The sequence below is a fragment of the Sarcophilus harrisii genome, chromosome 4 (assembly GCF_902635505.1).
Source record: "Sarcophilus harrisii chromosome 4, mSarHar1.11, whole genome shotgun sequence".
Classification (NCBI taxonomy): domain Eukaryota; kingdom Metazoa; phylum Chordata; class Mammalia; order Dasyuromorphia; family Dasyuridae; genus Sarcophilus; species Sarcophilus harrisii.
In genome coordinates this window covers 368,359,368-368,373,131 of record NC_045429.1, presented here as the reverse complement: position 1 = coordinate 368,373,131, position 13,764 = coordinate 368,359,368, and the positions used below count along the sequence as shown (strand labels likewise).

The 13,764-nt window shown below is 39.6% G+C and overlaps 1 protein-coding gene across 5 annotated transcripts in view; it reads left to right on the top strand.

Annotated features, from left to right (window-relative positions):
• The window catches only part of SIPA1L2 (signal induced proliferation associated 1 like 2), a 252,934-nt gene extending 245,029 nt beyond the window's left edge, over positions 1–7,905 (top strand). For 2 of the 5 annotated variants that reach the window (XM_031966912.1, XM_023502065.2), the window contains 3 exons: positions 2,498–2,621; positions 5,042–5,123; positions 6,422–7,904. In XM_031966912.1, coding sequence (XP_031822772.1) covers positions 2,498–2,621; positions 5,042–5,123; positions 6,422–6,568 — 353 coding nt within the window. In that variant the 3' untranslated portion in view covers positions 6,569–7,904. Of the gene's footprint in view, positions 1–1,852; positions 1,907–2,497; positions 2,622–5,041; positions 5,124–6,421 lie in introns of all 5 variants that reach the window. The other 3 variants (XM_031966909.1, XM_031966910.1, XM_031966911.1) reach the window with 3 other exon arrangements.
• Positions 7,906–13,764: the final 5,859 nt, after the last annotated feature.

The window sequence follows — 13,764 nt, the reverse complement described above, 5'->3', positions numbered from 1 at the left end:
AATAAATATAAATTAAATAGGTATTTTAAATGTATATAGTAATATTTTAAATTATGCTGGTCTTTTCCCTTGTTAACAGTCTCTTGTTTGTTTTTTGTTTGTTTGTTTTTTGTATATCTTCATTTCAACCACAAGGCTCTCCCTGTTAGGACATCTCTTAAACATCCCCAAATAAAAGAGCCTCTTGTCATTTTTGAGATGCAGAAAACATGAGTAATTCAGTCAAATACTCAATTTTTTTAAAATTGCTTATATTGTAATGAGGTACCTTGGTCTAAAATCATCTTTATTCACATATTCAGCTAGATACCATTTTCTTTTCTCCTCATTTATATTCATTCTGAAATGTAAAATATATTTGGTGATGATAGAATAATCTCACCTTTATTATCATTGTATTATAAAAGAATCAGATTTTATTGTGGTTATTACAAACATTGTACATTTATTATTCTCCTACAAATATCATTCTCTGATCTGTAGAAGCCGAATGGTTTCCAGTATCAAGTTAGAAACCATAGAATATCTTTATTTTTCCCAAAGAAATTGAAGTATGAAAATAGCCATGCTTAAATTAAGACTTAGTTTGAAGCTTTCATAATATAGAAATTGACTTGAAATGATTGAAACTCATAGATATCCAAGGTAGACATGAGGTTCCGATTATAGAAAATCATTTTTAAGAAGGAGAAAATCACACATTGTTCAAAAATCTCTTGTTGTATGGATGCTTCTGCCTGCCCCCTTTCACAACTTCTTGGTGGTCAGCAGCATGTCCGGCTGCCTGCTGTGTTCATAGCCCTGTGTTAGCAGCTTTGGAGTCTGTGGTTGGCCATACAGACTACAAGCACCCTTTGACATTGCCATCCATTTTAATTAACTAAAAGTGGGTGACCCTCCATAAACCCAACAAGTCAGAGGTCTCATTAGGAGTGCTCATTCTGCAGCCAGGGAGGAAAGTGAATTGGGAATAAATTAAGAGCCCAGAACCACTGACGTGCAACCAAATATCTTTTCTTGGCCATTAATCAAATCACATGAGAAAGTTTGCAGCAGCAGAAATACACCTGCTTTCTCCTCCCTGAATTCTGGATAAAAGTGTGTGTGTGTGTGTACACACAAGCCAGCACAATTGCACACTTGGTTTGGTGACTTGAAGAAAAAGCATTATCAGTGAGAAAGGAAGTGGCTAATTAGCTCCTGGTCTCTCGGCCTCTTTTTTTCTTATCTCTTCATTTAAGGGAACCCTTTTCTGTGTCCCTTCCTACTATCCCGGAGCTAGTCTCCTTCCATGAATGTCTTCCCTGGGTGAGATGCACCAGTCTCTGTTATTATGCTTATTCTGGGTACCTGAGCTTCTTAAATGTTGAATTGGTGTCTTACCACTTGTCAGGGCTAAATGGACTTTGTCATCAAATTAGATTATAAAAGCAGCTACAGTTAAATATTGGAAAACCCATTCTCGTGGGTATTCCTTTAAAATGTTAATTTTTGAATCACACAGCTTATGTCTTGTTTACCCTGATTTCCATGGGAGATGTCCAAGTGGGTCATTAAAGTGTGATATATGTTCATACTTTATTTTATGTATATATTATTATATGTATACAAAGATCATGCATCTTTGCAAGAACTCTATAGCAGAGCAGCCAGGGATAAAATGGGGATTATAACCACTATTATGTAAAAAAAATATGGCTTTACAAGCACTGAGCGCCTCTTGGAATTTTTTTTTTTAAATGAACATGATTTGCATTTGATGTGACAATTTTATTTGAGCCTCATGTGGGCTCCAGAGATTCTCGAGTCTAGAGAGATCTTGTTCATAGGAAAATTCTAAATCTTATTACAGGTCTTGACTCAGATGAAGAGCTTGGTCTGGTCTGTCACCACACGGCCTATCTAGGTGATGGTTTGGGGTTGATCGTTGGCTCATGATGTTTCGTAAACTTTCCTTTATATTGCTTATGTCTGCACGTCTGCATGGTTATCCGAGCTCTGAGGGTTGGGGAAGTAAAAGGGAAGGTGGACCCTGTCCTTTGTGGCTCAAATAGTCTTTCTAGTTGGTTTAGTTTTTGTTTTTTTTTTTTTTTTTTAATTAGAGAAGGGGAGGGAATAGAAAAGATCAGGATTTTTAAAGGAAGACCCATCTTCTCGTTTTTAAATTAGCATGAACAAATTAGCAAACAAATTGATTCCATGAAAAATTGAACACTTTGGGCGCTTGGGATTTAAGAAAGCAGCTTCTTGACTACAATAATCCTGTCCTCCTAGCTCTGATATGGACAACGACTATAATGTCTTCAAGATGTGTGATGGCTTGCCCAGTTAAAACCAAAATGGAGTTTTACCAGAATTATTTTGTGGGCTTTATTTTATTTTTTAAGGCCAAATGTTTGAACATTAGTTTATGGATTCATTTTCAGTAAAAAAAAAAAATCTAATTTTAGCTAATAGTAGCTAATCAAAAGCCTTTTGTCTGTGCTTTCCTTCTTAGATCAGAGAGTAGCATCCTTCTGTACCCTGACAGATATGCAGCATATGCAGGGCTTGGAGGGAACCCAAGAGTTATCGTTATGTGTCGACCCAGCCAATGGGAAAGATTTCATGGATACAGATGGGTAAGTAACCTTTTGTAGGAAATAGGGACTGGGTGAAAGAAGGGAGAAAAAAGGGAGACGAAGCCATGTCCTTTTATTATGTTGTTGATCCTTTTTTGCTTTGTTTTAGAAGTCATGATAACAAAAGATTTTTTTTTTAATTAAAGTAAACCCAAATGGTTTTCTGGTCCAATTTTTAAAGAAAATCTTGAACATTCTTCACAGAGTATAATCTAAACAGATCACTAGGTGTAAATTTATTTTCTTTTTTTTTTTCCACAAATCTCTTTGAGCAGGGAAGGTTTCCATTCAAATTAAGAGTCCTCAAGTCTTTCTGTAAAGAACTAATTTTCATTTACAAAATAATCCATAAAATTCTTAGAAAGGAAAAAAAAGCCAAGCTGTCAGTAGGGTCCCTGAGTAAAGCAGGGAAATAGATACCAAATACTGGATATTTGGCCATCCAGGGATATGCTGGAATTAGCTGGAATCAGTTGATGAGAGCTAGTTTTAAAAATTTCCTGGTGAGTCTTACATCTCAGAAATCAATAAATGTTACAAATCAGAGCTTCATGTTATTATTTTTAATTATTATATTTATTTTGGTTTGTATATTATTATATTTATATTATTTGTTATATAAAGTACATATTTATATTATATATATTATTATTATATTGATTTATTTTTTTGATTTTTTAAAATTTGTTGTCTAAATTTAAGAAAGTGAAGGATAAAATATAAATAATGCAGATTAACCTTAAAAGTGTGTCACCCTGCCCACCATTTATTAAATGTTTAGGAGCACATTTATACTCTCATTCTGTTTAAACTAATGGCAGACTTCAGGGACAGAACATCTCAGCAACAATAGCCTCAAAAACATCCTGTAAAGACTTCAGAATCTACCACTAGATTCTAGTTTAACCAGCTGAGAGAACATGATCTAGCCATTATTTTTCCTTGTGAACTAAATAGCTATTGATGGAGCCAGTGTTTGGGACAGATATAAAGCTTCTCAATCCAGCCAGAAGGGTAATTTTCACACAGATGCCATTTCTCTGATTTTAAGAGACTGAATCAGACATTGTGATTTTAGTTTGCATTTGATCCTGCGCAAGTCACTTAACCCTAGTTTTCTTCTGTTTCACCCATTAAACTGGGAATGATAATAACAGCAGCCTCTCCCTCACAGGGGTGTTGAGATAACAGTTGTAAAAAGTCTCTGGTACGCAGTGGGTACCGTAAGGATGCTCTCCCTGCCCTCCTTGGCAGTCGGGCCCACCGCCTGCCGAGACCCATAAACTGGTTTGGAGAACTGGAAGAGCTGCCTCTGGTGTCCTGCCCTTGCAGGGAAGAGCTTCGGTGGCAAAGTCTGACGCCTAAGTCACCCTGTCAGCGCCGGGCGGAAACACCTTGCTGGGCTCAGGCTTTCCCTTGCCAGCTCTCCATCTGCCTCCGCGGCTGAGCCGGTGAACCCAGCCAGCGCTCACGTCCCCCCCATTCCCTTGGCCTGTAGCTCCATAATGTGGAAGGAGGACCAGCCTCTCAGGACTTCCTTATGGCCCAGTCAGGGCAAAGTCATCTTCTCAGACCCTCAGCCATCCGGGAATCCTTGACACCATCCCTGGTTGGGTTAAATAAACACACAAACACATTCTAGGGAGAGAGAGCAAGTCCATTTCTCTCGGACAGTTCTAATTTGCATCTCCTAGCCATGGGTACTGGTTCTGCCCTGAGGGGCCCAAAAAGAATCGGCCTAGCTCCTCTTGCACTTGACAGTCTTTCAAATACCAGAAGACAGCTATCCACACTCTCTCCTAATACTGTCTCCTGGGAACTTGAGCCACTGGCAAGTTCAATAAGTATTTTTTTTTTTAAACTCACCAAGTCGTCAGATATTCCAGTGAAAGAGGAGACGAGCCAGAAGCCCATTGCCCGGTTCCCTGGACAGCCTCTTTACCAATTGGCTAACAGGGTGTTGCTTAAAATCCTTTGGAAGAAAGAGTCATCCATGAAGAGGGAACCGGACTCAAAAGGGCCGGGTTCAAATCTCCTCTCAGACTTTTAATGGCTTTGTAATACCGGGCAAGTCACATCACCTCTCTGGGCCTTCATTTTTCCCTTTGTAAAAAGAGAGGGCAGCTTCAGCAACAATCCCTCCAGCTTTCAGCTTCCTTCCCACACACGTGCTACCTGGAATAGACAGCAATATCTGTTTAGTAGAGAGAAACTTGGGGCAGAGTTTTAGAGGAAAAAATAGCAGTGTGTTTCCCCTTTAGCAGTCTGATTGGCTCAGAATCACTTTTTCCCCTTTCTTTCTGACTTGGGCTATAATCACATAAAACATTTTTAATTAAACTTTAAGGAAAAGAAAAAAATAGTGACTGAATATTAACATCTGACTTTAGCCTTCCTTACTCTATTGTATCGTTTGATAGGGAGCGTTCTCCATCAACTTTGACTGGAAAAGTAAATCAGCTAGAATTGATTCTTCGACAACTTCAGACTGACCTCCGGAAGGTAAAGAACCTCTTGTCAGCTCACCTATTATCCCCGATGATGCTGATTATAATACAGATATAGCATAGTGTGGATGCCATGTACTCAATAATTAAGTTTCATAGATTTGATAAATATTTAGATTTTCCCACAGTCCTTTTCATCCTTAGAATTGATCAGCATACAAGTTGTCCCAAAAGTCTTAGTGCAGTTTTAAGCTTTAATAGTTTAGAATTGTCCTAAAAATTTTCTCCCCTTAAGGGTAGGTGAATTGATAGGGGTGTTGAGGAGAAGGCTTCCAGTATTTATCTTTGGGGAGATAAAGGTTGAATCTCAGAGGCTTTGGCTCCAAATAGGGATAAGCCGTGGTCCCTCCATAAGAGAATAAATAAAGCAGCCCATGAGCCAACCTTTTTAACCCATCCAACATTTTTCATTCAACAAGTATTTATTTAGATTGATTTTTGTCAGCTGGCAGGAGATAGACTAGTGACTGCCAAGGGGCCTGGGAATACTTAAGCTTCCATCATTCAGCTCAACTGGCATTTTTGAGATCCTCAAAACTTCCACCTTGAGAGTCACTCCTGTATATAAATAAATGAAATGTTAACATTAGAGTTAGAGCTCGTTTTTTTTGGTAATGGTTAGGACCAGCTGGTGTCCCCCGTTCTGTCCTACCCCCTCCACAGATCTCTCACCCCAGGTCAAGACTTAATCCTTTTCCTTTAAAAAAAAAATGGAATGTTGCCAGTTGGCACTTTGTATCAGTTGACAGAACAACTTTTAAAGGGTTAGAGGTGAAGCTTCTGAGGTCCTGAATATTTTAGCTGTGTGTGTGTGTCTGCTTTTAGTAAAGATCATTAGGAAAACAAGGTATTGCTAATTGACCAAGTGGAAATGAAAAGTCCAGCTATTTATTCTGTCTTCCTAACTATACAGCCACCGATTTTGTAAGTTTAAATAGATAGTTCCCACTATAAAAAGTCTTGTGCAGTTTTAAAATCTTTTAATCTTATAATGATCTCATTGTATCCCTCGAGGTATTTAACAAAGGCGATTTTATTTTTTTTTTTAAATGGGAATTGAAATATATCCATATGCCCTTCCTCCTTTAGACATAGGAGAAAATAGGAAATAAAATGGGTTCCCCCCTTTGCGCTTCTAGATTCTTTGTGCCTTCAGGAACACTCGGGCTGCCTCTTGGCAGAAGTTTCAAAGATGACTCCTTAGTCCGTAATCCATCACAAATGCAACTCCAGAGTAGGATGCTGCACTTATTGGCTGCTTCAGTGACTCGATTGCTTTTCTACCACCCACAGGAAAAACAAGACAAGGCCGTCCTCCAAGCCGAAGTTCAGCACTTAAGACAGGACAACATGAGACTTCAGGAAGAGTCCCAAACCGCAGCAGCTCAACTGAGAAAATTCACAGAATGGTTCTTCAATACCATCGATAAAAAAACTTAACTTCCAGCTGTCTAGCCAGGAACCGCTATGGGCGCTCCTATCCATTCGAAGTAGCAAAAACCTAATTTTTAACTGTGCTTACAATCAGTTTTTAGATGTTTCCACTATTTCCGCTCTGTCCAACACCATTCATCCAGACAAGGTTTGGGGGGTGGGTAGGGGTGGGAGGGGGGGACAGGGATGGACCTTGTTCATGGTAGCTGTCTTAGGACAACAAAAAGCATCAGACACGAGTATGGAGATGAATGTAATTCCTGGCTTGAAGATGAATGTAATTCCCAGTGTCAGTTTAGACCTCTCATTTACTAACACGGTGCTTGGGCTTACCTCAAGAGGGAAGACTGTGTAGGTTTGATTTCCAGTATTTCAGATGACCTGGTAGAGAAGTTAAAGCAATCTACAGTAACTTGGGTTTCAGTATTGTAAGATAAAGATAAAATCAAATAACCAGACATATACTTTAAAGTTAAAAGGTGCTCTATTTTTTTGGCTGTACAGTAGTTCAATTTCCACAATCACATTGTCATAGCAATAAGAATGGAGGTATAGTGAATAGTCACAAAAGCTGTGTTGAGAAAATCAAAAGTTAGCACTGATGTGTTTAACACTAGGTTGGATGCAGTTACATTAGAGATTTATTTATTTGCAGGAACAAATGGTGCCTGAATATTAACAGTGTTTTGATTTTTTTAAAGCTACACATGCCTTGTAAATGGCTCACTGGGTAGTCTGCTTAAACTCTTAGCTCACTTTTGTATAGTTGCTTCACTGGGGGGGAAAGACAAGTACAATACCACTTAATTATGAAAAACTCACCTACGGAGTGAGCCAATGAGATTCCCTTGTCCAATGCCAAAATTTGTTTATCTTTGTACAGAAGCTTTGATCAAGTGTCTTGTATTTAACATCCTTATTTAAGCTTATTTAACCTTAAAATGTTAATTTTATAAAGTTTGGTTTTATCTGCACTATGATGATGAGGGCAGTTAGCAGCAAGCTCGAAAATCACTGAACTTGCTAAGATGACTTGAGGAGTTGAGAGAAAATTCTAACAATTGGATGCTGCTAGTATACAATTTGTTTGTTACTGCTTTACCATTTTTAATTGTTTTATTTGAGAGGAACATACCTTTTGCTTTTTTAATAAATGTTTTAAAAAATCAACAAATGAATATACCCTCGTGGGTGTGGACTCAATTTTTTTTTTCATTTGGGGCCAAAAATCATCCATTCCTTAGAAATCTGGCTGTGAGGGAATTTATTTGCTGCTAATGTCATTTTGTGTCATTTCAGTCATGACCCCATTTAGAGTTTTCTTGGCAAAGATACTGGAGTGATTCAGCATTTCCTTCTCCAGCTTATTTTAAAGATGAGAAAATTAAGGCAACACAGTGAAGTGATGTAAGGGAATCTATCACAGGACTCATAAGATCACTAGTTTCTTCATGTGCTGAAAGATCTCATGTTGTTGGTCCTGAGCCGACATATAGAGCCCTATTGCCTAATTCTGTTTCCTCAGTCCTGAGAAAATAAAAAGGTTTTGAAAGAATGAATGAGTGAATAAATGAACCCAGGAATGAAAAGGCATTTCTGTGGGAATATCAAAGCAGAAATGATGACAGCCCCTGTCTTCAAGAAGCTTAGTTTCTAACAGGGAAGACAGCATGTTTTTGGGTAAATATTGACCTATAGACAAAGCAAATATAAGGTAATTTCAGCAGACAGACATTTGGTGGAAATCAGAAAAGGCTTCCTGTAAGGGTATGAGTAGAGCTAAGCTTTGAAGGAATCTAGACAGTTTAAAACTTCACATTTAATTGCTCTCCCTTTCTTAATGAGTATTGCTTTTTTTGAGATCCTCTGAAATAAAGACAGAAAATTGGAGTCCATGTTTATTCATTCCCCTTGAATTCTCTGATGAAAAAAATGAAGTTTAAACAACTTGGCAGTTTTCAACACAGAGAAGGTGGTACAATGCTTGCCCCGGAGTCAGGACCTGAGATGATCCTTCCTAGCTGTATAATCCTGGGCAAGTCACTCACATGATGGTTTTGTCCTTTGTAAAATGGGGGCGATGCTATCACCTACCAAATCCAGGGATTTTGTGAGGGGTCTGAAACCACTTTGCAAACATGAAAGAACTGCCCATATCCTAGCTCTCGTTATTATCTCTGGTATGGTCAGAGCTGACAGAAAATCATAGTGTGGGGGAGCAAAAGCACTTAATTGGCCTAATTAGGGATAGCTGTGGGACTCTCAACTCTCCTCAAGGTCTGTGTAGAGATAAGGCAAGGGCTAAACATTCATCTGTGGTCCTCGGGGAGGGGAATGGTAAGGGATTTGCCAAACTCCACGGCCTAAACGCCGCTCTAGTTCCTGACCATTGACATCCTAGCAACTCCGCAGCGCAGGCTCCCAGCCCTATTATCCTAGGACCTGAGAAACAAAAGAGAATTGTGTCCTATTGAGTTCTAAATTGATTGGGCACAGCTGCCCCAGAAGGTCACATTCCTGCGTTTGGGTTCCAAACCCTGCACAGCCCCTGCCAGTCATTATAAAAAGGGCTTCAGAGCCTTACCACCTTTTTTTTCAGAATTTATTTTAAAGAAAGAAACTTTACTACTCTCTGAGATCTGAGCAATCAAAGCATTGATACAGCTGTTAGCATCTGTGCTCTCTGAATACTAGCTGATGTCTGGTTTTCATTCACCGCCTGGAATCTGCAAAGAGCCATTTGGGGGAGGGAGGGGCTTTTGTTTTATTTTTCATGAAACAAATGGAAATGGGGCTAATGAGCCCCCTTGGCATGCAAATGCCATGTGGCAGCAAGGCAGAGTGAGAGCTGTTAATGAAACAGATTCAAAGGTTAGACAGCCATGGACCCATCCATCATCCCCATCCAGCTTTTTGGCACTGGGATTGGGTATCACATCGAAGAAGGAAGGGGTGTATGGAAGAGCAAGGGTTAAATCAGTCCTAATGTCTTCATAAATATCCGCTGATCCCAAATTATCACTGGCTCTGAAGGAGCAATTGTATCAGTAAGCATCCACAGATGGAGATTTAAGTCCTTGGAAAAGGTTTCTTTTATCGTTATTTATGAAAATAAATTGGGTGTTGATGTTCTGTATCCTTGCCCTGCTTAGCCATGACCACAGTCATGGCATACCAAGCAGTGTCTAACTAAATGCTCCATTAATTTGGAATAATTAAACATGGCAGTCATGTGTTCCACTAGGAGCTGATTAAACACCTTGTAGAAATCATTATTGAACCCCATCTGGGCTGAGGGCTTGCCAGGTGGCAGGCTGAACCCCAGCCCCCCACCCCGGTTTTGTGAATGGTGAAATCCTGTAGAAGAGTCATTTTATTTGCCTTTAAAGGAGGTGCTCACTGCCCATGAGAGGGAATGGCACTTTGGAATAATGAGGGACAAAAATCCATCATTTTCACCTCGAATCCTGTGGCATCTATTTCCACTGTTGCTCTACTGAAGTGACCAAAGGCTATTAATATGTGGATGACTTCATTTTGAAAACAGTTCTCTTTGGAGCGTGTGCTTTATTTGGGGGTTTGGGGGATGTTGTATCATAGAGACCGAATGGGACTGTGACATAAAAGTGGAAGTACATTGCACTGCTCCGATACTGCCTGTGGAAAGATTAAGCTGAACTCTGCCAGATGGCAAAGGGGAAAACAGTCCACAAAAAAGGCAAGTTCCCCGGCTTAAGAAAATGTCCTTGGAGCCGGTAAAATAGGACTGGGGGCTTCTAAAGGCATTACGTTCCTGGTCTGATGGCGGGAGGTTCACCTGCTGGGGGTAGTTTTCAAAGGAATTCATAGAACAATATAATCTCTTAAATTATAAGAGGTTCTAGAGGTCAGTCATATAACCCAACTATCTGAAACATGAATCCCCCCCAACAAAAAAGTAGAATTTTCTATCACCTGGATGTTTCCCAAAACAATACTGTGAAAAATGTAAAGATGATTCCCATTTACAAATGAGATTGAACCTGGGAGTGCTTAGGAGACTCCATCATGATCACACAGCACAGTTAAATGTTTGGTCCCATTTTTCAGTTATTTCATCAATCTTCAAATATATGTGAAAAGTTCTTTCAACCATATAGAATGCAATCCACCCATGATGCTTCGTTCTGTATGATGGCTATGCCCTACCCACGCATCTATTACCTTTTGGATCACCTGACATTTTGTTTCTCTTGAGATCACAGCCAATTCCTACTATGTGATAGGGATTATGCTCTATGACAGGGGTCCTCAAACTTTTTAAATAGGGGGCCAGTTCACTGTCCCTCAGACTGTTGGAGGACCGGACTACAGTAAAAACAAAAACTTTGTTTTGTGGGCTTTTAAATAAAGAAACTCCATAGCCCTGGGTGAGGGGGATAAACTTCCTCAGCTGCTGCATCTGGCCCACGGGCTGTAGTTTGAGGAACCCTGCAGTGACATAATGTGAAGAATATCAGTATTAGAGTTTTGCAGGAAGAGCAATTTGGGATATACAAAAGAAGGCTGTTAAGATGGGGGAAGAAAAAGTTAAACGTTCCAGTGGTATCTGGTTTTAATGTTACATAGCAAGCAAATCATTATTTATAAAAATAAATTGGGTGTAGATGTTCTATATCCTTGCTCTGCTTAGCCACAACCACATGATAACATAGCAAGAGATAACATTTAAAAACATGTTTGATTTGGAGATAGAGTTGAATAATCCTAAAGAGAATAGGATCATAGAACCAGAAGGGGCCCTGGAAAGCATCTCATCCAACTGTTCATTTTATAGAGTAAAAATAAGAGCCAGAGGAATAAGAGGAAAATAAAAGAAAATCACTTGCTGAAGGGCAGGCACATAGCTAATTAGTAGCAAAATGATAAAGCTGATGATCCAAGATAAGACAGTGGGCCTGGAGAAAACGGGAGGTCTCTGAGAGACCCAGCTTGGTGCAGTGGGTGACCCGGGGGTCTTGGAATCAAGAAGTCAGAGACACATGTTTAATACAACTTAGTATTATTGTGTTCTGAACTCTATAGTAAGTTCTTTGAATACAAAGAAGGAAAGAAGACAGTTCCAGCTCTCAAAGAAGCTCAGTGTAATAGAGACAAGATATAGACAGGACACATGGGAGAATACCAACAAAGGGGATTCTAGCACTAAGGGAATCAGGAAAGGCTTCTGGTAGAAGGTGAGATTTTAGTTAAGATGTAAAGGAAGGCCCAAAAAGTTATCAAACTGTGCATACCCTTTGATCCAGCAGTGTTTCTACTGGGCTTATTCCCCAAGGAGATACTAAAGAAGGGAAAGGGACCAGTATGTGCCAAAATGTTTGTGGCAGCCCTGTTTGTAGTGGCTAGAAGCTGGAAACTGAGTGGATGCCCATCAATTGGAGAATGGTTGGGTAAATTGTGGTATATGAATGTTATGGAATATTATTGTTCTGTAAGAAATGACCAGCAAGATGAATACAGAGAAGCTTGGAGAGAATTACATGAACTGATGCTAAGTGAAATGAGCAGAACCAAGAGATCATTATATACTTCAACAACAATATTGTATGAAGATGTATTCTGATGGAAGTGGATTTCTTTGACAAAGAGACCTAATTCAGTTTCAATTGATCAATGATGGACAGAAGCAGCTACACCCAAAGAAAAAAAACACTGGGAAATGAATGTAAACTGTTTGCATTTTGTTTTTTCTTCCGGTTATTTCTACCTTCTGAATCCAATTCTCCCTGTGCAACAAGAAAACTGTTTGGATCTGCACACAAACATTGTATCTAGGATATACTAGGACATATTCAACATATATAGGACTGCTTGCCATCTAGGAGAGGGGGGTGGGAGGGTGAGAAGGAAAAATCGGAACAGAAGTGAGTGCAAGGGATAATGTAAAAAAAAAATTACCCTGGCATGGATTCTGTCAATAAAAAGTTACTATAATAAAAAAAAAAAGATGTAAAGGAAGTCAGTTAGTGGAAATGAAGATGGAGAACATTACAAGCATGGAGGCAACCAGTGAAAATGTAGAGTTAAGGGATGTTTTGTGCAAGCTGCAGTGAAGAACAAAAAAGGGGGAAAAGGGGAAAAATCCTCTTTTTTTTATATGAACAAGCCAATTATCCCTGGAACAATGGCATTAAAGGACCTGTGTTCAAATCTTGGCTGCTATTTATATGGGTTAAATTAGATCTCATCTAATTTGGCCCAAATTTCCCCCAAAATTAAAAAAATTTTTCCTTTTTCCCTTCCTTCCTTCCTTCCTTCCTTTCCTTTTCCCTTTCCTTTTTCCCCTTTTCCCCCTTTCCCCTTTCCTTTCCCCCCCCTTTTCCTTCTTCCTCCCTTCCTTCCTTCATTCCTTTTCCTCCTTCCTTCCAACTTTCTTTTTCTTTCTTTTCCCCTTTTTTCTTCCCCCTTTTTTTCCTTTTCCTTTTTCCTTTTTTCTTCCCCCCCTTTTTCTTTTCTTTCCCCCTCCCTCCCCCTTTTCCTCCTCCCTCCCTTCCCTTCCCTTCCCCCTCCCTCCCTTCCTTCCTTCTCCCTCCCTTTCCCTTTTTTCTTCCTTCCCCCTTTCTTCTTCCCTCCTTCCATTTCCTTTCTTTCCCCCCCTTTTTTCTTTTCTTTTCCTCCTCCTCCCTTCCTCCTTTTCCTTCTTCTTCCTTCCTTTTTTTCCTTTTCCCTTTTCCTTTTCTTTTCCCCCCAAACCCAGGGTCCCCCACTAGGGTAATGCTAATTGAACCTTCCTCCCTTCAGGGCTAGTGCTCTATCCACTTCCCCTTCCCCCTTTTTTTTTGGGGTTTTTTTTTTTTTAAAGGGAATCAGGATCCTTTATACCTTTTACAGGCAGTTTGAACTTTGGATCCCTGAGTTTTGATATATGACTAATAACCCTAAGTGATTTGCAAACTTTTCAAGCACTCTGTTCATTGTCTCTTATTCGAGGCAGAGTACTCTCATAAGGTGAGGGAGGACATTTATCTTTCTGGCACGAACCTATACAGTTAAGAACCAAGCCTAAATCATATACTTGAGAAGTAGTCCTTCCCAGTTTAGGAATAACAACTCAGGAGTCCTTTTCCAAGGTCAGCTCTTTGTAGAAGAAACCACTGAGACAACTTAATTGTTGAATACAGCCAGTGCTACGTTCCCAGCCCCATGTGACTGAAGACAACCCT